General features: G+C 41.1%; 1 protein-coding gene across 2 annotated transcripts in view; it reads left to right on the top strand.

The window, feature by feature from the left end:
- The window catches only part of MTM1 (myotubularin 1), a 115,849-nt gene extending 88,508 nt beyond the window's left edge, over window positions 1-27,341 (top strand). For both annotated transcript variants that reach the window (XM_084790399.1, XM_084790398.1), the window contains exons 11-15: window positions 2,986-3,192; window positions 5,462-5,554; window positions 6,227-6,340; window positions 11,733-11,909; window positions 25,579-27,341. In XM_084790399.1, coding sequence (XP_084646525.1) covers window positions 2,986-3,192; window positions 5,462-5,554; window positions 6,227-6,340; window positions 11,733-11,909; window positions 25,579-25,746 — 759 coding nt within the window. In that variant the 3' untranslated portion in view covers window positions 25,747-27,341. The remainder of the gene's footprint in view (window positions 1-2,985; window positions 3,193-5,461; window positions 5,555-6,226; window positions 6,341-11,732; window positions 11,910-25,578) is intronic.
- Window positions 27,342-27,631: the final 290 nt, after the last annotated feature.

Here is a 27,631-nt window from a genome sequence, read left to right as displayed (position 1 = left end):
GCTTGTACCCCTGCAGACCAGAAGAAGGCATCAGATCACATTATAGATGGTTGTGAGCCACCATGTGGTTGCTGGGAATTGAACTCAGGACCTCTTGAAGAGCAGTCAGTGCTCTTAACCACTGAGCCATCTCTCCAGCCCCCAATCACAGTTTTTAAAGTTTAGAATATTAGAATTTTATATTAATGGACAATCGTTCTAAATAATTGCACTTTAGAAGGAAATGTACATCTATATAATGAAAGCAAACAGACATAACATGAAGAAATGCCCAGAAGCCCAGTTAAAGAATCAAGTAGAATTTAGAAAAATGTCTCTCAACTTTTGTTTTCTTCATTGTTTTGGCAAAGTACAAATATTTTCATGTTTTTTTTTTTTTTTGAGAAATGGGGGAAGGAAGAAGGGAGAAGAGAGGGAGAGAGGAAGAGATGGGAGGGAGGAACGGAGGGAAAATGCATGCATGCATACAAACATGCAACAGAGACCTCAGAAAGCCAGGGAAAGCTCCTGTCCTGTGGCAGAAAGAAGACTGGTTGAAAGTCCAACTGATTTGTTGTCTCGGGTGCCAAGTAAAAAGATGTTGTACACAAGTTGGGACTTAAGGCCTGTAGAAAATGTGGAAGATTTCCATCAGGCTTTGTAATTTTGTCCATGGTGAGAGAGATTCAAAACCAACAAAAGAAATTGTCGGTTCTTTCACATGACCAGTGTAGCTGTGAGAAGGCGGGGGAGGCCACGTGGGCATATGTAACATCATCCACCTCAGTGCTTCTCGCACAAAGTTAAGTGCTAGCCATCTAGGGCAGTAGAGTAGGTAGTCTTGAATCTGCTCCTGCAGACTAGGTGCAACACTTGGGCTATATTCCCTCCATACGCTCTGTCTCTTCTTAGCCTTGTGGCCACTTAGTCAATTTCTTGGTGCTATTCCTTGTCTACTTTACTAAGAACCACTGGGTGGAGCCTCCTGCTTTCTCCTTCACAATACTGCCCAATTACTTTTTTCAGTGATGTAGTTTGGAAAAACACATTTTGTTTTATTAGATAATTATAGCTGTTCCAAATCAGAGTGATTGTGGGAATTCATAATTAGAAAACACTAGTATATTCTAAAATAATTACCTTTTTATTGTAAGTGAGAGATGCCTCTGAAGTGTGCTAGAACCCTAACTTTATTAAGGTGAGCTCCAGTAATTTAGAATGTTAGCACTGCTTCTCAATAGCACTTTCTACAGAATCGCCTGAAGTTAAAGCAGCAAACAGGATTACAGGGAGTCATTTCGAGCACTGACCTCTGCACATATGCTTTTGATGGCCTGCCATCAACTGGGCCCTAACCTTCTTTCTTGTTCACCTGTCTCTCATGAGTTTATGGAATAATAATACGCTTGTTGTGGTTAAATTACCTGTATGGCCTAATAATGTTTATTATCAGGCCTAGAATTATTATTACAGCGGTATTTTCCAACCTGCTAGCAATCAATCAAGACACAGGCACGTGTTATATTTTTAAATAGCCTTAGTTAACCTGGGGCAGGGCAGATATCAATCCTCTAAACTACCTCCCATAGTGGGGCAGGTATTCCATACTTGTCCCAATCCCATGCCATCTGGTTCTAATAATTTCTATCAAGCTACCTCCCATCCATAATCCCATATACTTTCTAATGTTCTTCAACTGGGTCAAATCTCCGTCCACACTGGCCTTGTGCTTCTCGTCCACCTAACCCATGATGGCGAGACCTCCTTCTCCTTTCTCCTCCAGTCTCCCTTCTTCCTAAGATTCTCTGTCTCCCCAAGCCTGGGAACCGTACCCACACCTATCTCATTTGCCCTGCCCAGGTGTGATGGCCTTTTATTGGTCAAATAGGTTAGGCTCTAGACAAGGTACAGGTGGGTCACAGAGACAGCAAGCAGTAATTAGCATCAAAATACATTAGGCCAACCTCCAACACAAGCTTTCATAATTTCTATTTGTAAGATTCCTCACATACACCCAACTTTTCCTTAAATACGTTTTTTTCAGTTTCTTTGATTTAGTTAAAATCACCACAGTGCATATCTGAGCATGGTGTTAGAATTTGGGACACTCTATGGAATATGTCTTTAAAAATATTCTCAAGGGCCAACAAGATGGCTCAGCAGCTAAAATGATTGCCATGCAAGCCTGGCCACCAGAGTTCAGTGCCAGAGTACATATGAAGGTGGAAAGAGATAAACAGACTGTACATAGTTGTCCTTTGACCCCCACAAATGCACTATGGCATGTATACCCACATATATGCAGTTATATGCAAATGTGCACACAATAATATGTGTTTAAAATCAACTCAAAATGGCAGAGTATATGCAGGTAACTACTAAGCACTTGAGAAGATACAACTCTCAGAAGATAAAACCCTCATACAATGTTACAAGGAATGTGAGGGGGTATAACTGTTTTCCTTAAGAATTTGTAACCATTGAGATTTAATAAGAATAAATTAATAAAATAAAATTAAAATATTTAAAAAAAGAATTTGTATCTTTAAATAAGCATACATTTTTGCCTTAAGCGTACATGTGCCATATAACCCAGTCTTTTCACTTACAGATGTTTACCTAAGAAAAAAGATGGTAAGTCCCATAAAAAAAAAACCCAAAAACCTAAGGATGCAAAAGTCCACAGTAGCATGGTTTGTTGTATACAAATGTTAGAAACTACCAAATGTCTATCAGCTAAAGAATGGGTGAATAGCTATTCATGCAACAGAATATTATTTGCTCATGCAAAGGACTGAAGCACTGCTATAAGAAAAATCTCAGAGCATCACGCGCAGCACAGAGAGATCCTCAGGACCCTGTAGCTCCAGGTGCTCTGATTCGTGACACCCAGCAAGGTTGGACAGCAGGGCTTGCTTTAGAGTGCAGATGCGCGTCATGTTGCCATGGGAGCAGTAGCAGCACTCCCTGCTGCTCCCTGCTGACTGGCATGTGTTTCTTTGCCAGCTTGTACTGACAGGTGCCATTCAAGTAGCAGACAAAGTTTCTTCCGGGAAGAGCTCAGTGCTTGTGCACTGCAGTGACGGATGGGACCGGACTGCTCAGCTGACGTCCCTGGCCATGCTGATGCTAGACAGTTTCTACAGGAGTATTGAAGGCTTTGAGATATTGGTGCAGAAAGAGTGGATAAGTTTCGGACATAAATTTGCATCTGTAAGTAAACCCTAAAGCTATCCTTTTAAATCAGTTGGGATTTTGAGAAACTGGTTTCTGTTCTGTATATTCAGTTCTTATGTGAACATCTCAGGAGTTACCAAGCAAGGTGGCACAGGCCTTTAGTGCCAGCGCATAGAGGCTAGTGGATCTCAATGTGTTCCAGGCCAGCCTGGTGCATATGCAAAGATACCCAGAGCTACATAGGTCTTGTCTCAAAAAAAATCTGAGGAGTATAAATAAAAACCACTTTATGGTTTCAGAAACATGTAAGGCCTTGGGCTAATGGAAATCTTTTTGAGACTATTTATCCATCTTCATTATTTCTATTTAGACTCAAAAGTAATGTAATAAAGTCTGCAGAGAAATGTATAAATTGAGGCTTGGGAGGTGAGACAGCAAGATTGCAGTTAGTTCCAGCCAAGGCTACTCAGTGAGTTCCAGGCCTAGGCTATAAAGCATGACTTGTCTCAGAAAATAAAAAAGAAATGTTTAAATTAAAATTTCGCAAAAGAAAACTAAGATGACAGTTGTCTCTGGGATAATATTACAACTATCAGGAGAAAGCATACTTAACAGAATGGCAGGCTTTGACTTGAGGCTTTTTATTTTTTGACACACATTTTTAAAAATATCAAGAGCAACTCTTGCAATTCAGATTCTTGGGTATTGTTCCTAGATGCCCTTTGAATAAGTGTCTTTTTAGGAGTTTTGTTTTATTGGATTTTTTTGTTTTGTCTTTTGTTGTTGTTGTTTTTGTGGTGTGTGTGTGTGTGTGTGTGTGTGTGTGTGTGTGTGTGTGTGTCCGATGTGTCCGGTGTGTCCAGGGTGGAGGGAGGAGAGCTGTTGTCTGCGTGTTTGCTTGTGCATCATGTTAATGCAATGCCTTTGGAAGCCAGAGAGGTCATGGAATCTTCTAGGATTGGGGTTATAGCAAGTTGTTAGGCCCCTATGGATGCTGGGGATTGAACCTGGGTGGTCTGCAAGAGCAGCAGCAAGTATTCCTAACTGCTGAGCATGACAATTCACAGAGGATACATACATCATACTAATACAAATACTGTTTGGTCACCTTTTAGCCTTCATCCAAATTTCACAAATGATGTGAGTAACATTTTCAGGTAGAAGCAGTCACTATTTAGTAAGAACATGCTGGGGGTTTTGTTTGGGCTCTAGCAGAGGAAGGCATTTTAATCACAGTAACTATACTTTGGGCATGATTTTGAGACTTGAAACGTCCACACTGCTTCTTTCCTGAAATCTAGTGAAGCTAGAACATACCATGCAGGATAATCCAGTCCTCTCTGTCTTTTGCTATCATGTAATAGTCGGTTCAAGGTGCTTTGCTAGTTTTCATTGTTTTATCTGTATTTGCTTTGCAGTGTGTGTGTGTGTGTGTGTGTGTGTGTGTGTGTGTGTGTGTGTGTGTGTTAACATGTGCATAAATGCAAATGAGTGTGTGGTTAATGTGTACATGTGGGTATACATATTTGTGGGGGCCAGAGGTCAGCCTCAGGTGTCACTCCTTCAGCTTTAGGGTCAATTCCCATTCTCCCCCTTCCCAGCTGCGTAGCCCTTCCTGTGTGTCTCTATCAACCTCTCTGTACAATTGGGCAAAAACCCCAACATAGCCCTTGTAGTAGTGTGCTGAGGGGGCCATGAGTCTGTGTCACTGCAGTTTCTTTTAGCAGTCAGCAGGGGATTGATGTTGGCATAAGGTACAATGGGACATTTTGCTTAGGCTAGGTTGACTGACCAGGGATCCTCCTTCTCCAAGGCCTAGGTTCTGCTGCCACCGTACCAGGGTTGTTGGTGGGTTGTTGGTTTGCTTTGCCAGGAGGTCTGGGGGTTGAACTCAGGTCCTCATACTTGCATAGCTAGCGCTTTACTAACTAAATATGCTCTCTAGTCCCTCTCGCTGAATTGTCGTTATCAGATGGTGGAATGGTGGCATGAGCTCAATCCTGGGCACTCACTTTCTAGGAGAGAGTCAACCCTTAAGAGCTGTCCTCTGCCTTCCATGCACATATTGTAGCATCCATGCACATGTGTAGACAAATACACGTGCATCCATGTACATTTTTAAATTGCCATTATCATGAAATATCTCTTGTTTCTCTGTATTTCCATGGCAGTATACATAATTTACTGTCTGGGAAGCTTGGCATTTAGAAGGCAGGTTGCTGAGTTGCATTTTAGCGTTTTATAAGTTCTATGCTTTCTCTGTTTTGTACCCATGAATTAAACAGTCTTCATCAATTCATTTCAGAGAATAGGTCACGGTGATAAAAACCATGCTGATGCTGACCGATCTCCTATTTTTCTTCAGTTTATTGACTGTGTTTGGCAGATGTCAAAACAGGTAAGAATGAATGGGATGGATATACATTTGATGTTTAAGCAGTGTGTTAATAACACCTGAATTTGTCTATAAAATGATGCAGAGCAGAAATAAAGAAATAAACAGACTTGGCCATGAGTGAATCATGATTGAATCCTAGCAATGAGGGCATAAATTTACTACTGCTATATATGTTTAGGATTCTTCCTAATAAAGTTTACAAAATTAAATTAGCTCTAGTGGACAGACAACAGGACTGACAATGCCCTGGCACCTGGAATATTTGTGTAATCATGTCTGGTAACTCTTAATACTTTAAAAAGTAAACTCTTGACCACTTTTCCCTTTTTATTCCTTGACTTGACACTTATGTGTCAGTCATATATGAAGTACAAAAAAACCCAACCTAACAAAAAACACCCTCTAAGATGTGTGCAAATGACAGCCTCTGCTGGCCTGCCCAGAATTCTGTAGTGTTACTCTTGCCATCCATCTATGCATCTTTTTTTGCACCGTGTGTATATGCATTTTTGTGTTTCTTTTAATTCTAAGTGAATAATACACCATAAATTCCTACTCTGACATTCACTAACATGGTCTGGTAGAACCATTCTTCCCATGTGTGCATTTTTTTTTCCGTGAGAGAATAGACACGATTGTTCATGTCCTGTTTTCCTGTTTGTTTTTATCTAGTTTCCCACAGCTTTTGAGTTCAATGAACACTTTTTGATTACGATTTTGGATCATCTGTATAGCTGTCGATTTGGTACTTTCTTATTCAACTGTGAATTGGCTCGAGAAAGACAGGTGAGCAAAAACAGTAATGTGAATCTAAGAAGAATATAAGTGTTTATAAGCCACTCATTTTGCCCTCAAGGAGAATGAGTGGTTTTTAAAGTATGCATGTTCTTTCTTTTGAAGATTCATAAAAAGCTATGTAAAGGGAGTTTTAAATTTGTTCTTTGAGATTTGAGAATTTAATCATATATACACACACACACACACACACACACACACACACACAATCACTTTACAGCCTGAACCCAGCCCCCTCCCTCCTCTCCTCCCAGTCCCACATTCACATCTTCTCCCCTCATTCCATCTTTCCTTCTTCTCAGAGAAGGGGAGGCCCCCAAGGGAGGGGTATGAACCCACCCAGGCACCTCAAGTCACAGCAGGACTACGTGCATCCTCTCCCACTGAGGCCTGACAAGGCAGCCCAGCTAAGGGAAAGGGATCCAGTGGCCTATTGCTTGGCTGTGGTTTTTTGCATCTGTTTCCATCAGCTGCTGGATGAAGCCTCTCAGAATACAGTTGTGCTAGGCTCCCATCTGCAAGCATAGCAGAGTACCATTAATATTGTCAGGGCTGGCTCTCTCCCATGGGGTGGGTCTCAAGTTGGGCTAGTCATTGGCTTGCCATTGCCTCAATCTCTGCTCCATCTTAATCCCTGCACTTCTCATAGGCAAGACAGATTTTCAGTCAAAGGCTTTATGGGTGGGTTGGTGTCATCCTTCCTTCACTGGAAGTCCCACTGGGCTAAAGGAGGTGGCCAATTCAGGCTCCTTCCCCTCCCCCTAGCACTGCTAGGAGTCTCAGCTAGGGTCACCCCCATAGACCCCTAGGAGCCTCCCCTGTCCCAGAGATGCCCCTCTACCAATTTCTGTTCTCTCTCCAAGGCCTCACCCAACTCTGGCCACACCCAATTCCCACCTCTGTTACCCTCCCCACCCTCTCTCATACCCAGTTCCTTCCCTTCATCTATTTCAGATGTGCAATACAGTATACTTTCATCATATTCTTTCCAGTCCCTCAGTTCCTCGCAGTTCTTCTCCCCTCCCTTACCCATATCTCTTGATATTCTTTCTATTAAAAGAAATAAAAGAAAAAAAGAAAAGGGCCACTAAAATCATGTGGCTTGCCTTGGAGTATGGTAACACTCTGTTGAATAAAATTGATTTTCCCTCTCCCAACAGCTATCATTTTTAAGTAGCTTCTTGGTAGGTGGTGGGACTTTGTATCCACTTCCCCTCTTCCTTTCTGGGATGTTGTCTGGCTTGAGGCTGTGCAGTTGTCCTTGGCTTCACAGACTCTATGAGTTCATATGTGCACCTGTGTTCTTGTGTCTGGATCTTACTATTTCCCAGCAGTCAGCCAGCAATTCTGGCTCTTGCAGACTTCCCGCTTCCTCTTCTGCATAGATCCCTGTGCCTGGAGGGGAGGGTTTGGGGACATCTTTGTCAAATCCCTCCCCTCCAGGCTCAGGGATATGTCCCATTTAGGACTGAGTACACCAAAGTCTGTCACTCTGTATACCTTGCCCAGTTTTGCATCTCTGTGTTAATTACCATCCACTGTAAAGGCTGAGTGAGGCTCTAATCTGTAGGTACACACAGCAGTATGCCACTGGGCATCATTTTATTGCTGTGTTTATTTAGGAGAATAGTAGTAGATTTTCTCCTAGCCCATAACCTATGTAGTCTTAGGTTCTTGGCCTCATTAAAAATTTCTATTATGTGCCGGGTGCAGCACACTCAGGAGGCAAAGGCAGGCAGATCTCTGTGAGTTCGAGGCCAGCCTGATCTTCCGAGTGAGGCCAGAACAGCCAAGGATACACAGAGAAACCCTGTCTGGAAAAAACAACAGCAAAATTAATTATGGATTCCATCTCATGGAGTGGTTCTTAAGTCCAATCAAAAAGTAAAAGGGCATAAACCTATAAAAATAGAAAAAAGTAGAAAGACGCAGAAAAAATTTAGAAGGTGAAAAGTCAATAGATATCGACAAATATTTTAGAATGAGAAAACCACATCTGAAAGCAGCAGCAGAGAAGCCAAGCACCAATTCACTCTGCAGTTCAGTCTGGCCAGCCAGGACTGAGCTCTACCTGTGTGGTACCCTGGGCAAAGCAGGAAGAGAGAGGAACGGGAAGGCCTGTTTAGAATAAACTACCCATCTCTCCTCCATCTTTATGGCAGAAGTTCCCTCTGAGGAGAGAGCAACAAGGCTGGTTCATCCCAAGTATTCTAGAACAAGCGCTTATTCTCGCTGGGAGATGCAGTCTCATAAACTATTAAGGGAATGGAAGACAGTGCGTTTTAAAAAGGGAAATGCAGAATTAACTTTCAAATCAGATATTTCACTTCTAGGTTATATTTTTGGAAAAACTGGGAGTAGGAGAGAGCCAGGTGTGGTAGCCCAATTCTGTAACCCCAGCAGTTTAGAGGCTAATGCAGGAGGATCACAAGATGCAGAGTTCCAGGGCAGGCTGGCTGACACAGTCAAGCCATGTCTTCAAACAAGCAAAATAAATACAAAAATGCAAGCACATTAATGTATAGCCTAAAATTAAATTCAGTATGTGTATAAGGCATATATGAAACATAATGAATGTTATGTTTTGTCTGGATTCTATCCCTAAGATTATATGTATACAAATAGTCCAAAATCAGAACAAAAAACCTAAAGCCAAAATACTTTTGGTCCCATGAATTTTGGGTATGAATACTCATGCTAAATTTGCAAAGAAATAGAAATCAGGACAACTTGGGAGTCTTCAACAATATTACACAGATGACTTTTAAGGAAAGAGCTTCAAGCCAACTTTCTGCAGCTACCAAACTGACAAGTATCTATAAAAAGAGAACAGAGATCTCTCAGACACACAGAGCATCAAGGACGATCTACTTCATGGGCTGTGGACATAGCTCTGTTGGTATAGTATTCACCTTGCAAGCATGAGGATCTAAGTTCAATTCCCAGAATCCACATAAATCCCTAAACAAAGGGAAACACACATGTAATTTCAACACTATGCACATGGAAACTGGATGATCCCTAGATCTAACTAGCCATTATAGCTCAATCGGTAAGCTCTAGGCCAATGAGAGACTCTGTCTTTAAAGAAATGGGTAGCATTTCTTAGGGTGACACCTCCAGTTTGTAACAGCCTACGCACACATATATATGCATATGTGCTCCTCCACACATAAACTCACATCTGAAAAAGTGACCTAATTTCTCCAATGCACTTTCCTTTAGAAGTGGCTGAAATATGCACTCCATGAAAAGAAAAAGTAAGACTGAAGAATTCCCAAAGTGCGAGCTCCAGCACAGGGTTCCTCAATGAAAACTGACCAGAGGCACAGGATGAAGCCCCTGTGACAGGCATTGGGGTCATGTGTTGTGTTTAAGAATCTTTAGGGGCATGTGACGCACTAAGGAGAGCTTGGCAGTTAGTCAATGCCAAGAAAAGTAAGCAGACAGTTGTGAAATCAAGAGAAAAATCAATGAATGCAGGAAAATGAAAGCAATCACAGGACAGAGACTGGAGAGTGCAGCTGCGAACAGCAGGTGCTTAGTCATCACAATCAGACTCCTAAAAGCTGAGCTAATCAGAGCTGTGCTATGGACTGGGGATGTGTAGCAGAAAAAAAGTAGCATCTGTCTGTGGGGCGGGAATAGAGGAAAGGAAGTCATTGTGACCATGGCCGTCTTAAAGACATGCACTTGACTTGAAGGCTAAGAAGACAGGTACCAGATAAACCAATTAAAAAAACAAGTTGGCTCAGGCTTAATAGAAGACAGTGTGAAGATTCCTCCCGAAATTAAAAACAGAACCAACCACATATGCTCCAACAAGCCTGCTACTACTGGTTGTGTATCCAAAGGAAATCAAAGCCAGGCTTGGCATGTCAGGCCTGTGATCCCAGCTACTATGGAGACTGAGGTAGAAGGATCATAAATTAAAAGACTTGGATACAAAGCAAGATCAGGATCAAGGCTGGCCTGGTGACTTGGTGAGACCTTGTCCAATTAAAAAAAAATAAGGGGGCAGGGAGATGGCCTAGTGAGTAGATAAAAGTGTTTGCCTCAAAAGTCTGGTGACCTGAGTTCAATTCTGTCTTAGGGTTATTCACCACGGTCAAAGCAAGCTGGGGAGGACAGGGTTTACTTGGCTTATGCTTCCACAGCGCTGTCCATCACTGAAGGAAGTCAGGACAGGAACTCACACAGGGCAGGAACCTGGAGGCAGGAGCTGATGCAGAGGCCATGGAGGGTGCTACTTACTGGCTTGCTCCCCATGGCTTGCTCAGCCTGCCTTCTTACAGAACTCAGGACCAGCAGCCCCAGGGTAGCCCCACCTGCAATGGCATCAGTGGATGGTTCCCTACCATGATGGACCCCTCATGATATCAGAAACAGTAGAACCTACCTTATAAAGTTCATTTGTAGTTTTCTGATGCCAAAACTTTACTGGATTGTGCTTATTTTGCACATTTCTCATTTTATATTATATACTATACATAGTTTTAAAAGTCAAACAGTTTCACAGTTTGGGAGAAAAGCAACTTCTCATTCCCCCTCAGAAACTATGCTTTGACTTTTTCCAACTTGTTTTAGGTCTGGTGAAAAATATAAGCCTGTGTATTTGAAGCTGTAATGATTTATCATTTCTATAAACAAACTAAACCCATTACAGGAATTTCTGCTTGGTTATTAGTGCTGGCTTTGTTGTCCTTTTTGAACTCATTACTAGGAAGAGTCAAATTCTAACTTCGGTAATTTTATTTCTTGTATTTTCTATTTCTGAGCTTTGGCTTTTCTATAGTTTATGGTGAAATTTTGCTAAAATGTATGTAATAAAAAACAACAAATTTGCAAATGTTTTTAAGAACATGGATACCAGTTAAAAACTAAAAACTTGATGCATTTGGTTATCCAGACTTTTTTCAAATATCTGGATGTGGTTGTGATGCAAATTAAATATCTGGATGGTTGGTTACAATAACTATGCAAATACCTGTAGTCAAATAGACCCAGGTTAAAACTTGACATTTATAACAAGAAAAATCAGAAACTCGGTGGGGTTTCCTAATTTTTCTTTGAGTAGAATGAAAAAGATGGCGTGGCCCATCTATTCATAAACGTTTTACCTACCCAAGAACTGCCTTTGTAGATCTGTGCATTGCATTCAGTGGTGCACCACCCTGCATCTGTCTCCCAGGAGAAGCAGTGGTTCTCAAGTGTCAGATTCTGTGCAAATATCAGTGAGTGGACACAAGTGGTCATCAATGCTTTTTCTTGGTTATTGTGGAAGTTAATGTAAATGTGTCATTAGAGCTGATCTGGAATTGTATTGCCAAGGCTTCAGGATAGTTTGTGAGTGTGTTTACCTTTCTGCTTTCTCTCTATATAGAAAATTACAGAAAGAACAGTTTCTGTATGGTCGCTAATTAACAGCAATAAAGACAAATTCAAAAACCCCTTCTATACAAAAGAAATCAATCGGGTTTTATATCCAGTTGCCAGTATGCGCCATTTGGAACTGTGGGTAAATTATTACATTCGATGGAATCCCAGAATCAAACAACAAGTAAGTGAAAAAACAACCTTGCTGGAATACTATTTGCTATGCTGGAGGTTTGTTCACATTCTAAGGACAAACAAAATAAAGAAAAGCACTTGCTTTTAAACTAACCCTAATTTAAAATTATTGTGAATTACTAACCCATGAATATTGAAATTAAACTTAACTTCTGCCCAAATGAATGCTATAATAATGTCAGCCATTTTAAAACTCTAGAAAGTTTCTAAATTCTCCTAGCAATGAGTTTCCTTCAGTCGCTTGAAATGCTTACACATCATTAAAACTGTGTAGGGCTGGAGAGATGGCTCAGCTGTTAAAGGCTAGGCTCACAACCAAAAACTCTGTACATAGTTCCCTGGCATGGTTCTGTGCTCTCACAATTCTAGCACTTAGGAGCTGAAAGGCAGGAGAATCAAAATCAGCCTCTGCTACATAGTGAATTTGAGGCTAGCCTGGGCTACATGAGCGCCTGTCTCAAAAAAAAAATGTTTTCCGCATTGACTAGACATACTTACCTGACCTTTCAAAGTAAGGAAGCATGTTCTACATGCTGGTTGAGATGTATATATGAAGTGAGCTGGTGTCAGCATGCTTCTTACTGAATATCTCCATAGCTAAAATAAAGATAGCCATATACCAACAGTAAATTAGCTAGCCAGTTATCAGTCAAAATGGAAGCAGATTTTTCCATGCTTTCCATTTTCACAACTTCACCCCAAATAAGAAGAAAAAGCAACCTGTTTGTAAGAAGTGCCTCTACCCTGGCTTTGTTCTGAGCTTTGCAGTGCTGTGGTGGCTCTTGGTAGAAGTTTGCTCATTTCCCTGTGGTATGGGGCATTGACTGCCTGCATAGCTATCCTTGTGCGAGCCTCAGCTGTAATCCCACAAGTAGTGGGCTGGGTGGCAAGGCAGGGAGCTTCACGCTGGATTTCACTGGCTGCTCTACACATGCCCTGGCCGTACACCATCCTGTGTACTTACTGGCAAATTTCCCATTTCTACCTGACACCCACACTTTGAAATCTGCTGCTCCAGTGAAAGGCGTTTGTTTTTTTTTTTTTTTTTTTTTTTTTTTTTTTTTTTTTTCCAAAGATTAGGGGCATTTTATTATAAATTTCTTGGCTTGTTGACAAGTGATGGAAAATTCTTTTTACAAACCTTTGCTGTTAACATGGTGTTTCTTTTTTTTTTTTTTTTTTTTTTCAAATCTTGAACAGTTATTTTATTTTATTTTTTTTTTAATACATTTTTATTAATTTATACATATTACATCTCAGTTGTTAGCCCATCCCATGTATCCTCCCATCCCTCCCTTCCTCCCACTTCCCCCCCCTACTCCCCTCCCCTATGTCTGTGTCTGAGGGGGATCTCCTCCCCCTGAATATGCTCATACGGTATCAAGTCTCTCCTTGGTGACCTATTATCTTTCCTCTGAGTGCCACCAGGCATCTCCATCCAAGGGACATGATCAAATATGGGGCACCAGAGTTTGTGTGAGAGTTAGATCTTCTTCTCCACTCAGCAGTGGAGAATGTCCATCGGCTAGTCCGGGTAGGGGTTCAAGGTTTTTACTGCCTATTTTTTCCTTGGCTGTTGCCACAGTTTGCGGAGGACCCCAGGGCCCAGACTCGCCTGTAGTTTTCCAGGACCCACTGGATCCTTCCATTTCCTCTTTCTCCCAGGCTTCTCACACCTAAAGATTCAATAGGATGTCCTCCCCTCTTACCCATTATTCTGGTAGGTACAGTTTTTCATGGGGACGTACACCTTGGGCTAGTGTCTCGATATAAGTGAGTATATACCATTTAGCTCTTTTTGCTTCTGTGTGAACTCACTCATTATGACAATTTCTAGTTCAATCCATTTGTCCACAAATTTTGGAAATTCCTTGTTTTTAATAGCTGAGTAGTATTCCATAGTGTAAATGTACCACAGTTTCTTTATCCATTCTTCTGTTGAGGGACACGTAGGTTGTTTCCAAGTTCTGGCTATTATGAATAAGGCAGCTATGAACATGGTTGAGCATATGTCCCTGTTGGCTGAGAAGCTTCTGTAAGGCTGGTGACACTGTCAAGAGAACAAAGCGACAGCCTACAGACTGGGAAAAGATCATCACCGACTCTTCATCTGACAAAGGTCTAATATCCAAAATATATAAAGAACTTAAGAAATTAAACACCACCAAACCAAATAACCCAATAGAGAAATGGGGCGCAGAGCTAAACAGAGAATTCTCAACAGAGGAATATCAAATGGCTGAGAAACACTTAAAGAAATGCTCGACCTCCTTAGTCATCAGAGAAATGCAAATCAAAACGACACTGAGATTCCATCTTACACCCATCAGAATGGCTAAGATCAATAACTCAACTGACACCTCATGCTGGCGAGGGTGTGGAGAAAGAGGAACACTCCTGCATTGCTGGTGGGAATGCAAACTAGTACAACCACTTTGGAAAGCTATCTGGTGCTTTCTCAGAAAAATGGGAATAGGGCTTCCTCAAGACCCAGCTATTCCACTCCTTGGAATATACCCAGAGGATGTGAAAGGCGTTTGTAATGTGACAGGTGCCAGAGCTTGAGAACATTCGCCCACTTTGTTTGAAATGTCCTGAGTAGTCGTTCCAGCATTTAGAATATTGGGTAAAGAGTAAATGGGATCTTTTCTAACTGTCATTACAGAACACATATTTCTTTCTCAGTCAAAAACAAGATGGGCATGGTGGCTAACATCTGTCTTCTCAGCACACTGAAGGCAGAGTTCTGGGATCTTGATTCCAACTTAGTCTCCGTAGTGAGTAGTGAGTTTCAAGCCAGCCAGGACTAGACAATGAGACTCTCAAAAAAATAATAAATAAGCAGAACACATGCACGCATGTACATACACACACCCACACACACACTCACACACACACATACACACACACAATAGCATTTGTCTTCTAAAATAAGCCCCTTCTATATGTTTCTTTTAGCCATTGGCTGTGAGGAACTATTGCCAGTGTCTGTGCAGATTCTACACTCTACCTCTTCATTTTCCCTTGCACAAGTTTGTGAAGTATGAGGAACTTTAAATTATTCATTTCTGACTGTAAAAATGTAACAATGATTATGTGACAAATCATTTGGTTTGGAGCCTTTTTGATTTGTTTTCTTTCACTTTGCACATAAGACAAACTTGAAGGAACATTACCATCAGAACATTCTATAAAGTGTAACCCGCCCCCTCATATTCTCTAAAGGTTTAGCAAAATGGAACTTGGACAAGTAGGAGTGGTCATTCTTTAGGAAAACCTTCTCCTTTCATAAATTACTTGCTCTGTATCATGATCTGTTAGCATCTATTAAAAAATTATGCTCCCTATGTAGATTTCTCTCCTACACAAATTGATGTCCCTGTGTTCTTCATATTTTCTTCTACAAAATGCTGGGTGTTCTTATGTGTCCTGCAATGGGAGAACATAGGTATTAGGAAGAGATGCTCTCTGCCCACAAGACGCCCCAGGCGTACGCTGTTGATTGCTGTGCAAAGGGTGAAGCTGATAATGGAGGTGTAAATTAAGCATGTGAGATGTCTTTAAAGATCTGCTTATGTAGAACATTATTTCATAAAGAGATTAAAATGCAAACACATAGGACTTTCTAAATTATATAATATAAAAACAGAAAGAATGTACTTAACCGCTTAAAAGTTAAATGATTATTCATTTGTGTGACCTAGAAAGCATTGAGTCGCTGGCCACCTACAGTAGTCACAGCACAGTGATACGCTACCCATGTTGAAAGATAAAAGAACATGCAGCCCCCCTCCATCATGAGCTCTTAGCTTTGATGGAGGCAAAGTTAGCCTGTTCTTAAAAGAAGACTTTGCCAGTCCTTGCTGTGACATCAAACTTCCTAACTGAAGGGTAACAACAGGGCCAGTGATAGACAAACTGGCTGATGGTATTTAAGTCATTTCTAGTAGAAGGGTTAAAAGGCATATGGATGTAAAAATGCTTCTATGATGAGCTATCCTGGGGTTTTTATTCCATGCTGAGCTGACACATTTTGTTTCACAGCTTGTTTGCTTGTCTTTACATTCTATCAGAAATAGACTCCTCTGTTAGAGTCTTTTTAAGTGGCTTTTGTGTATCTATAGGCTAATGGCTTCTATGTATTTTATACTCATTACTTCACTATTCCTTTTCATATGTAAGTCTCTAATATCTTTTATTGCTAATAGTTTAGGAAATTCATTCTAATTGTATATTTATGCCACTGCAAAATGACTGTTACATCTGATTTATTTTTCTTGTCTAAGTATATGTGCTGATTTTAGTATTCAAACTGATTAGAAAGTTTAATATTCATAGGGAAGATGATTTTTTAAATAATCTAAACCATTTGGGAGAATATCAAGGAAGAACTTGCCCTCCTATATGCTAAAAAATATATGATCCAGACAAGGACAAAATTGGTACTTGTCTGAATCCTGTCATGGAGGTACTTATGAGGCCCTCCTCCCCTGAGGATCTCTAGACAGTCTATAGTAGCTAGGGGACAGTGGCTCAAGAGTACCTCCACCCACTCATCCACCCACCCCCAAGGATTTATAGGCACTTCTCAGTTAGGAGAAGGAACTTGTAAGCACCCTCTGAATTCATTGCAGTAAACAGTAGGGATAACTCATGAGGCAGCCTCCCCAACCCCAACCCCAACCCCATGGAGCTATCTTCAGTTAATGATTGTTGGGAGAAGGAGAGATATCCTTTCCCTTTTCTCAACCACTGATAAGGTACCCATGTTCCTGTAAGCAACCCTAATAAATTCACCAAGTTACCAGGAAAAAGAGACATAAAAGTAGGAAGTGAAGACTAATTAGGAAGAGAAAATAGATCAATAGGAGTGAAGGAGCAGACAGGATCAAAATACATTATAATGTGTATAAAATATTATGAAACTATTTTATATCATTAGTGCACAATAACATATAAAACAAAACTTGATATGACCTAAGAACACTCTAGCATGGCTGTGAAGATTTGGTACAATAAGAAGGTGGTATGATTTTATTTTATTTTATTTTATTATTTTTTACTTTTTTGGTGGAATCCCAAATTAAATATCACATACCTATCCAGAACACCTAAGATTCCCCTCCAGCTCCTCTTCCTGCTGTCATCTTCATTTCAGCTCGGAGCATCACCCTATCAAGAAATCTAGAGTCGCCTTTGATTCCTTCCCCTCTCTCACCCCACAGTCAATGTGCCAAGAGAACCCATTTGGCTGTCAAAATCTATAGGACATAGAGAAGGAGGGCTAGCGAAGTGGTTCAGTCCTTAAGAGCAGTGCTGATCTCTTCCAGAGGACTTGGGTTCAATTCCCAGCACCCATATGACAGTTTAAGAATGTCTGTAACTCCAGTCCTAGGGCATGCAAAACCCTTTTATGACCTCCTCTGTGTGCAGAAGACCTGCAAATAGTACATATACGTACATGAAAAAACCCTTACACATAAAACTAATAACACACACATACACACACACATTTCCCAGTGTGCTTCTGCCACCACTTTAGGGTGAGCAAAGTGATAGCAGTACACTTCTTTTTTAGTTAATTTATGTATTCACTTTACATCCTAGCAGTAACCCCATCCCTCCTCACCTCCTCCCATCCTCCCTCCCTCTCCCCTATTCTCCTCCCCTATTTCTCAGGAGAAGTGAGGCCCCTTCCCATCTCCTCTGGCTCATCAAGTCCTTTCAGGACTGGATGTGTCCTCTTCCCTTGTGCCTGGTAAGGCAATCTTGCTAGGGGAAAGTGATTGAAAAGCTGGCATGAGAGCCCATGTCAGAGCGAGCCCCCACTCTTCTTACTAGAGGATCCACAGGAAGCCTGAGCTGCCCATTGACTACACCTGTGTAGGAAGCCAGTCCATGCAAGGTGCTTGGTTGGTGCTTCAGTCTCCACAGGTCCCTCTGGGTCCTGGTTAGTTGGCTTTGTTGGTCTTCTTGTGCAGCTCCTGTCACCTCCAGGTCCTGTTCTCTTTCCCTCTGCTTTTCCTCAAGGTTCCCTACTCATTGCCCAATGTTTAGCTGTGAGTCTCAGCATCTGTTTTGAGGCATTGCTGGGTGGAGCCTCTCAGAGAACAACTCTGCTTGACTTCTGTCTGCAAGCATAGCAGAATATCTTTAATAATATCAGAGGTTGTCTCTCTCCCATGGGATGGGTCTTGGTTTGGGCCAGCATTGGTTGAACCCCTCCCCTCAATCTCAGCTCTGTCATCCGTGCACATCTTGTAGGTGGGGTGAATTTGGGTCAAAGTTTTTGTAGGTATGTTGGGTGTTCTCCTCCCTCTACTAGGAGACTTGTCTAGTTAGAGGGTGCCCTCTTTAGTCGTTATGGCCCCTGCTACTAGGAGTCAATGCTAGAGTCCCTCTTATATTTCCCCAGGATGCTACCATGACTTAGGTCTCCAGCTTGTTACAGAGATGCCCCAGCCCACAGGTTCTTTTTTCTCTACAGGCCTTTTGTCCTCTCCCCAGGTCTGATATCCTCCCTCATATCTCTCTGTGTGTTCTCTCCTGCTTTGTTCCCTCTCTTCAACCACTACCTCTATCTATTCTGTTTCCCCTTCCTAGTGAGGTTTAAGCATCATCCCTTGGATCCTCCTTGTTACTTATCTTCCTTGGGTCTGCGCATAAGTGTGTACATACCATGTGTGTCTTTCTGGTTCTGGGTTACGTCACTCAGGATGATCTTTTCTAGATCCACCCATTTGCCTGCAAATTTCATCATTTGGGGGGTTATTTTGTATTTTCTTTCGGTTTTGCTTTGTTTTGTTTAAGACAGGGTTTCTCTGTGTAGCTTTAAGTGTTCTGGACTCACTTTATAGACCAGGCTGGCCCCCAATTCACAGCGGATTCACCTGCTTCTGCCTTCCCAGATGCTGGGGGCTATAGGCATGCACCACTAGGCCCAGCATGATTTCCTTGTTTTTAATAGCTAAATGGTATTCCATTGTGTAAATGTACCACGGTTTCTTTATCCATTTTCCAGTTGAGGGACATCTAGGTTGTTTCCAGATTCTGTCTATTACAAATAAAGTTGCTATGAACATAGTTGGACAGATGTTCTTGTTGTATGGTGGAACATCTTTTGGGTTTATACCCAGGAGTACTATGGCTAGGTTTTAAGGCTATTCCTAATTTTCTTAGAAAGCACCAAATTGATTTCCAAAGTAGTTGTACAGCTTGCAATCCCACCAGCAGTGGAAGAGTGTTCCCCTTTCTCCATAACCTTTCCAGCATGCGCTGTCTCTTGAGTTTTTGATCTTAGCCATTCTGATAGATGCAATCTTGGGGTTGTTTTGATTTGTATTTCCCTGATGACTAGGGATGTTGAGCATTTCTTTAAGCGATTCTCAGCCATTCAATATTCCTTTGTTGAGCAGTCTATGTTTTGCTCTGTACCCCATTTTTTAATTTGGTTATTTTCTTTTGAGTTCTTTGTATGAATTGGATATTAGCCCTTTGTTGGGATGCAGATCTTTTCCCCTTTCTGTAGGCTGTCATTTTATTCTGTTGACAGCGTCCTTTGCCTTACAGAAACTTTTCAGCTTCAAGAGGTCCCATTTATTGTTGATCTTAGAGCCTGAGCTGTTGGTGTTCTTTTCAGGAAGTTGTCTCCTGTACCAATAAGTTCAAGGCTTTTCCCCACTTTTCTCTTCTAATAGTTTTAGTGTATCTGGTCTTATGTTAAGGTCTTTGATCAATTTTGACTTGAGTTTTGTGCAGGGTGGTAAATATGGGTCTATTTGCATTTTTATTTTATTTTATTATAATTTATTCACATTACATCCCAATTATAATCCCCTTGATCCTATCTTCCCATTCCAACCCTCCCTCCCTCTTCTGCCCTATTCTCCTCCCCTAGACCTGTAGAGAGGTGGGGTCCTTTTCTACCACCATCTGAGCACAGCCTATCAGGTCACATCTGAATCACCTGCATTCCCTTCCTCTGTGTTCCCCCAGGGCCTCTCCACCAAGTGACAGTGATGAAATCACAGACACCAAAGTTCATGTCAGAGGCAGTCCCTACCCTCCTCTGTCCCTTCCCCACATGGAGAATAATGCACTATCTATTGGCTATTTGTATTCTTCTACATGTAGACATCCAGTTAGACCAGCACCATTTGTTGAAGACACTGTCCTTTTTTCCATTGTATGGTTTTAGCTCCTTTGTCAAAAATCAAGTGTCCATAGGTGTGTGTGTGTGTGTGTGTGTGTGTGTGTGTGTGTGTGTCTGTGTGTGTGTGTGTGTGTGTGTGTGTGTGTGTGTGTGTGTGTGTGTATTTCTGAGTCTTCAATTTGATTCCATTGATCAACCAGTCTATTCTATGCTAGTACCATGCAGTATTTCTTTCTGTTGCTCTGAAGTACAGCTTGAATTCTGGGATGGAGATACCTCCAGAAGTTTTTTGGGTTTTTTGTTTGGTTGTTTGGTTGGTTGGTTGGTTGGTTGGTTTTTTGAGACAGGGTTTCTCTGTGTAGCCTTGACTGTCCTGGACTCTCTTTGTAGACCAGTCTGGCCTCAAACTCACAGCAATCTGCCTGCCTCTGCCTCCCAAGTGCTCGGATTAAAGGCATGCATCACCACACCTCGCTTTTTTGGTGTGTGTGTGTGTGTGTGTGTGTGTGTGTGTGTGTGTGTGTGTGTGTGTGTCTAGGATCGTTTTAGCTAGTCTGGGTTTTTGTTTTTCCATAGGAAGTTGAGAATTGAGCTTTCAAAGTCTGTAAAGAATTGTGTTAGTATTTTAATGGATATTGCATTGAATCTGTAGAGTGCTTTTGATAAGATGGCCATTTTTACTATGCTAATCCTACTGACCCATGAGCATGGGGCATTTTTCCATCTTCTGATATCTTCTTCAGTTTCCTTCTTTAGAGACTTGAAGTCTTGTCATACAGGTCTTTGACATGCTTGTTTGGAGTTACACCAAGATACTTTATATTATTTGTGGCTACTATGAAGAGTGTAGTTTCCCTAATTTCTTTCTCAGCCCAATTGTCATTTGTATACGGGAGGGCTACTGATTTTTTTTTTTAATTAATCTCTTATCCAGCCACTTTATTGAAGGTGTTTATCAGGAGTTCTCTGGTGGAATTTTGGGGGTCACTTATATATACTATCATATCATCTGTGAATAGCAGTACTTTGATTTCTTCCTTTCCAAATTGTATCCCCTTGATCTCCTTTAGTTGTCTTATTGCTCTAGCTAGAACTTCAAGTACTATATTGAAGAGATATGGAGAGAGTGGGCAGCCTTGTCTTATCTCCGATGTCAATGGAATTTATTTGAGTTTCTCTCCATTTAATTTGAGTTTTCCTTCTAGCATCTTCTGTAGGGTTCGATTTGTGCATAGATGTTCTTTAACTTGATTTTGTCATGGGATATCTTGTTTTTTCCATGTATGGTAATTGAAATTTTTGCTGGGTATAGTAGTCTTGCTTGACATCTGTGATCTCTTAGTGTCTGCATGACATCCATTCAGGTGCTTTTAGCTTTCATAGGCTCTGCTGAGAAATCAGGTGCAATTCTGATAGGTTTGCCTTTTTATACGAGTTTGCCATTTTCTCTTGCAGCTTTTAATATTCTTTCTTTGTTCTATGCATTTAGTGTTTTGATGATTATGTGGCAAGAGGAATTTCTTTTCTAGTCCAACCTATTTGGAGTTCTGTAATCTTCTTGTATGTTTACAGCCATCTCTTTCTTTAGGTTGGGGAAGCTTTCTTCTATGATTTTGAATATTTTATGGGCCCTGGAGCTTGAAGTCTTGCCTTCTTCTATTCCTGTTAGTCTTAGGTTTGGTCTTTTCATAGTGTCACAGATTCCTTGTATGTTTTGTGGCAGAAACTTTTTAGTTTTAACATTTTCTTTCATGTATTATTTCAACCATATCTTCTACACTGGAGTTTCTCTCTTCCATCTCTTGTATTCTGTTGGTATTGCTTGTGTCTGCAGTTCCTGATCTTTTCCCTAGGTTTTCCAACTCCAGAAGTGTCTCAGATTGTGTTTTCTTTGTTGCCTCTAATTCCATTTTTAGGTCTTGAATATTTTTATTCATTTCTTTCCTTCCATTTGATTTTATTTTCCTGAGATTCTTTATAGGGCTTATTCAATTTCTCCTTCTATTTGAATGTATTTTCTTATATTTCTTTAAGAGATTTATTTTCCTTCTTCAAGTCTTCTATCATTTTCATCACCTCAGATTTAAAACCTTCTAGTGCTTTGGGTGTAATAGTATGTCCAGGGCTTACTATGGTTGGACTGCCTGTTTCTGATGGTGTCATATAGCTGAGTTTTTTTGCTTGTGTTCTTACATTGGCATCTAGCCATTTGGTCGTCTCTGGTGTTAGCAGGCCTGATAGTCCCTCTGATGGGGTCACTGTCTATGTCTCAGGTATTCCGGGCAAGTCTGGAACAGGCAAAGAGAGCTCCAAGCCAAAGGCTGCTTGCTAGGGCTCCCCACAGGACTTCTGGGGATGGTGGACAATGGGGATTATGGCCTATACCCGACTCACTTCTTCTGGGATTGCTTTCTGTGTCCTAGTTCAACCAGGCTGGTGAGGGGCAGTCTGAGAGAACTCCCAGCTGAAAGCTGCTCGGGTGCCCACAGGCCTCCTCAAGATGACAGACAATGTGTGGGTTGTGGCCTGCACCCGCCTTACCTCTGCTGAGTTTGCTGTCCATGTCTCAGATCACAGTACATTTGTAAATGTACTCCTGGGGCTACCCTTACTCCTCAAATGGCAGCCAAAGCAGTCCTTTATAAAGTAGATATCTGACTACAACACTTCTCCATACTGGCTAGGGAGGTGCTCACCTCACCCAGACTCAAGGAGCAAGTCTTTACAGTGGTTTCTGTCCCATTTCTCTTTTCCCTGTCTCAAATAATTCTTTGAGAACACATTAGCCACATTATCCTCTGCTCTTCATTTATCTCTCTTAAGCCTTTCTCATAAACTTGCTTTCTTCTTTAGTGTCCCTTATTCTATAAACCCAAAGTAGACTCCCAGTGACACCCTACCTATCCACCCCTCTCCTATCTTGTTCTGCTCTCTAGTATCATCATCTAGCAGGCTAAGGGCCAGGAATTGTTGTTCATTGTTGGTCTGTCACCTGCTGCTAGAATATACACAGGATGAACTCAAGGCCTGGGAATTGTTTTGTTGGTCTGTCGCCCCCTGCTGGAAGATACACACCATGAACTCAGGCTTTCATGATAACTGAACACCTAGAACAGTACCTGGCCCCTATTTGACCACAGAGAAAACTAGGCAGAGGCTATTAGTGAGGAGCAGTAAGTGTTCGTTGCTGCACCAGGCATTCTTGCCCTAACGCCCCATACACTTTTTTGAAAACAGTACTGGGATGAACAGAGGAAAGAGAGCACTTTGGTAAAGCTGTGGACCTTGCACAATCTATGTACTCTTGAAAGTAGCAGTCCCCATAGCAATATGGACATGGATACATTTGCTGTTATATTCAGCTAATTCATTCTTTGGATGGCACCCACTCTCTTCCCAAAGGAAATATATCCCCAGACACTATAACTGTGACTGTATTAATTTTCTTGTTGCTGTGACAAAAATCCCTGACATAAACAACATAAAGAAGAAGGTATTTACTTTTGCCCACAGGTTGAGACTACAAACCATCATAGCAGGCCAGACAAGGTGGCAGGAGCTTAAGGCAGCCAGATGATCACATTCAGCCCACAGTCAGGAAGGAGAGGGACGAATGCTGAGGCCAAGCTCTCTTCCTCTTTCTTATTCAGTCTGGTCCCCCCACCCCATGGCTGCTTGTTCAGAGTGAGTCCTCCCTCCCCAGTTAAACCTCTAGAATCTCCCAAAGTCATACCATGTGTCTTCTAGGTGATTACAAATCCAGGCAAGGTGACATGAAGATGAACTTTTGCAGTTTGGAAAATAGTCGCAGTTGTAATTTAGATTGGCCCTAAATTCACTGATAAACATTCTCCTAAACAGGAGAAGATTTGCAACACAGGTCACAAACATAGGGGGAAAGGCCATGCAAAGATAGATATAGAGACCAGCATGCTATTTTCATGGTCCAAGAAGTTAGCTGGAGTCATCAGAAACAGGATTAGAGCAAGGAAGGATTCTCTTCTAGTTGCTCCAGAGAATGTGTGGCCCTGGTGACACTTAATGCTTTCATCTTTCTGTTTTAAGCCACCAAATGCTGTGTTCACTTGTTATGGTGACCACAAAAAGTAAGACACAGTCTTAGACCTCAAGGTTCAGGCTTGCTGTTCTATAATCCTTGTCATACCATGTGTCTGGTGGTAGCATAGACCGTTCTCCTCATCCTTCACAGAAGTGCTCTCTGTCACAGCTTTTGTGCTAAAGGAGAGCACTTTTTATAAGCTTTAGCATGTACATCTTACTGTTTCATAAGTTGCTCTAGCTTTCTGGAGAGCCATCTCTCATGGCTTTGGAACATGAATCTCCCATACTGCTCTTCTCTTGTACATCTTGACCTGGGTGATGATTACCTAAGTATATACTTACGTAGAGACTCATTGAGGTGAGCATGTTAAGATGTGCACACACTTTATCTCAGAATAAATGTTTATAGAAATGAACATGCTGGGAAGGATACCATTGGGCCTTATAAACATCAATCCCCTGTTGACTGCTAGAAGAAATTGCAGTGACATAGACTCATGGCACCCTCAAAACACTATTGCCAGAGCCATGCTGTGGTTTTGCCTATTTGTACAGAGAGTTTGATAGAGACACACAGAAACTGCTACATGGCTTGGAAGGAGGAGAGTGGGAATTGACCCCCAGCCCTGGGACTGTAAGCGCTGCCGCACTTAGAGTGTGTTCATTTGGGCAGTAAGGTCATGTGTTCTTGCGAAACAGTGCAAGCACAGTCTACTGTGATATACCACAGTCTAGCCCTCAAGTTGGTACAAAGTCTTAAGCTCCCAATATCTGGTAACAATGTGGAGAAGCAGGAAATGTCAGACATCACTGGCATGACCTCTACTCTTCAGAGACGCTCCATCAGATATGTGCATGGTATGTGTGAAGGAGGTCACTCCTAGGCCATCGCGTAGACCACTGAGGAGAACTCCGCAGTGACAAAGTTTAGAAAGAACAACAGTGAGCCAAATACCAATCACTAAATTAAAAAATGCTATCAGTACACAGAGAGACCCTGTCTCGAAAAAAAAAAATGCTATCAGTTACATCAGTTTTAACAAAATATAAAGTAATGCACACTGTGTTGTTTTTCTGGTACTCACCTCTAGGAAGTATCACAAGTGTGCAGTGAAAGGTAACCCTCACAGCAACTTGTGAAGAATTCTCTGTCCTTCAGAATGAAGGAGTCCAGTGTTCTGGGTACAGGCAGCATGGAAATCTGAAGCTGTTTCTAGGCTGAAAAATGCTTAGAGATGACGATGTGCGTGTGAGAAGTATGTACACTCCTTCTTTCCCAGTGGAGAATGACTGGCTTTGTGTCTTGCGACTGTGCCTGTTTTCCCTGTATCCATGGTGCAGTGTATAAGGAAAGTATGCATGTGTCAGTGCTTAGGAAGAGGCTGACTCTGAAGGAAGTGAGCAGGTGGCATAAAATATAATTTGTCTCTATGATTCTTTGTAGCAGCCGAACCCAGTGGAGCAGCGTTACATGGAGCTCTTGGCCTTGCGTGATGATTACATAAAGAGGCTTGAGGAACTGCAGCTCGCCAACTCCGCCAAGCTTTCTGACCCTCCCAACTCACCCTCCAGTCCTTCGCAGATGATGCCTCATGTGCAGACTCACTTCTGAGGGAATGTCTAAATGAGTGAAACAGTTGACTCTCATTTTGGGCACGTGTACAAAGTAAATGTAAAGTATCTCCCCCCATTAGAAGCTGAACTAACGTCTTAGACTCCTGAATATGTGCCTTCTATAATATCATATTACAAGAAATCTACTGTGTCTGTGTAGCAATCAGAAGAAAGGAGTCCAGAGGGGGTTCTGGAAAATCCTTACACTTTTCTACAAAGCACTTTTGTGAAGATAAAAGTTAAATTTAATTTACCTCTATATAAATGCTACATATACAGTATGTATTTTGTGGGCTTAATTGAAACATTATTTTAGATCCAGGAGGGAAATGGTTTGTAAAATGGATTTTCCTCCAGCTGCTTACAACAGTTGCTTTGGATTATCTAAAATGAATCCAAATGTGAAAGATGGGTATTACTGCCAAAGCCAAATTGCACTCCGTTTCCTCGGCAGATTCCAAGAGCAAGGTGTTTAAGTAATTGCCAATTTTTATACCACCAGAAGTGGTAATGTAAGAAAAATGGTGAGCATTTCATCGTTTTTTGAAATTTTGAAGATAAAAGGTTTTCCCATCGTTTTTTCAGGAGAAGCATATTTTTCTATTTAAAAAGTGATGTCATTTGATTTTTCTCCTCAACATTGTCAGCCTTGCTTTCTAAATTATCCCATGAGCTTGTCTAACCCTGAGTCATCCCCATTTATAGCACTGTGTGAGGACGTTGGCTGCCTCCTGCTGCTTAGGTGACTATTTCCGCAAACACTCCTCTAGTCAGTGCAGCTTATCTGCCAAAGTGTAGGTTCAGTGTCTTAGGTGGATGACCTATGGCTAGAGCATCTTTCTTTAAAATAATGCCCCGGATGTATATCTTTTTAGTGTATTCTTGAAAGTATTCTGTTTAAATGGTATTGGATTCCCCTCCCCTACATACGTGCGTTAAAAGCTGGTTCTGCACATTATTACTTGAAGTACTGGGCAATTTTGCTTTTTCGCTTTTTTGTTTAATTTGGTTTTGCAGTATGAAGTGAGATTTTAAATGCACAGTTCTATTTGATCTCTTAACTAAATCATTTAGTAAATATATTTGTAAAAGTTAAAGCTAAAGTTAAAGCAATTAATGTTTTACAGTGATTTGTAAAGGATTATTTATAGCTAATATGGTTTTGTTTTCAGTGAATTAAGAGAGATTAAATTTATCTTTGTAAATTATTTTATGTCATAGTTTAATGATCTACCAAATAAGATATCTTGAACATAGTATAATGTATGGATTTTTAAGTATAAAAATTATTAGATATTCTTTTGCCTTTTGTAAACACTGTAAATATTTCATAAATTAAAAAAAGTATCACTCCATAAAAAGAAAAAAGCTAATACTAATAATTCAAAGGACTTTATGAAGTTTCATGAAAATATTTTCATGGCAATAAATATTAGAGACCTGCTGTAATAAATATATTAACTAAAACCTAACAGTATTTCCACGGATATAACTGTGTCTGTTTAAGATGTACATGGTGCCTGTCTTATTATTTGCTTACTTGCTTTTTCTGGATCTACTTTTCATGTTTTTTTAAATCATAGTAGCAACATATGTTTTCTTTTTGTTGTTGTTATTTTTGTTTGATGTGAAGTATCATATAGCTCAAGTTGGCCTTCAGCTTACCCTGTCACCAAGCTGGCTTTGAACTCCTGACCCAACTGACTCTATCTCATAGTCATGCACTGCCAGAACCAACTTATATCTCTGACTGATAAATGACCAAATTGATGGACTAGTGATAGACAGATTTGGAGACCTTTAAGAAACTCCACACTGATACCAGTTCACCTCATGCATACATAGACCTGGAACAGAGGATAGAAACATCTCACCTTGACAGT

Source organism: Acomys minous (genome assembly GCF_964271855.1).
Source record: "Acomys minous genome assembly, chromosome: 7".
In the NCBI taxonomy this organism is placed as follows: Eukaryota; Metazoa; Chordata; class Mammalia; order Rodentia; family Muridae; genus Acomys; species Acomys minous.
The sequence above is the reverse complement of the archived record's forward strand: the minus strand, read 5'-3'. Positions and strand labels throughout refer to the sequence as shown.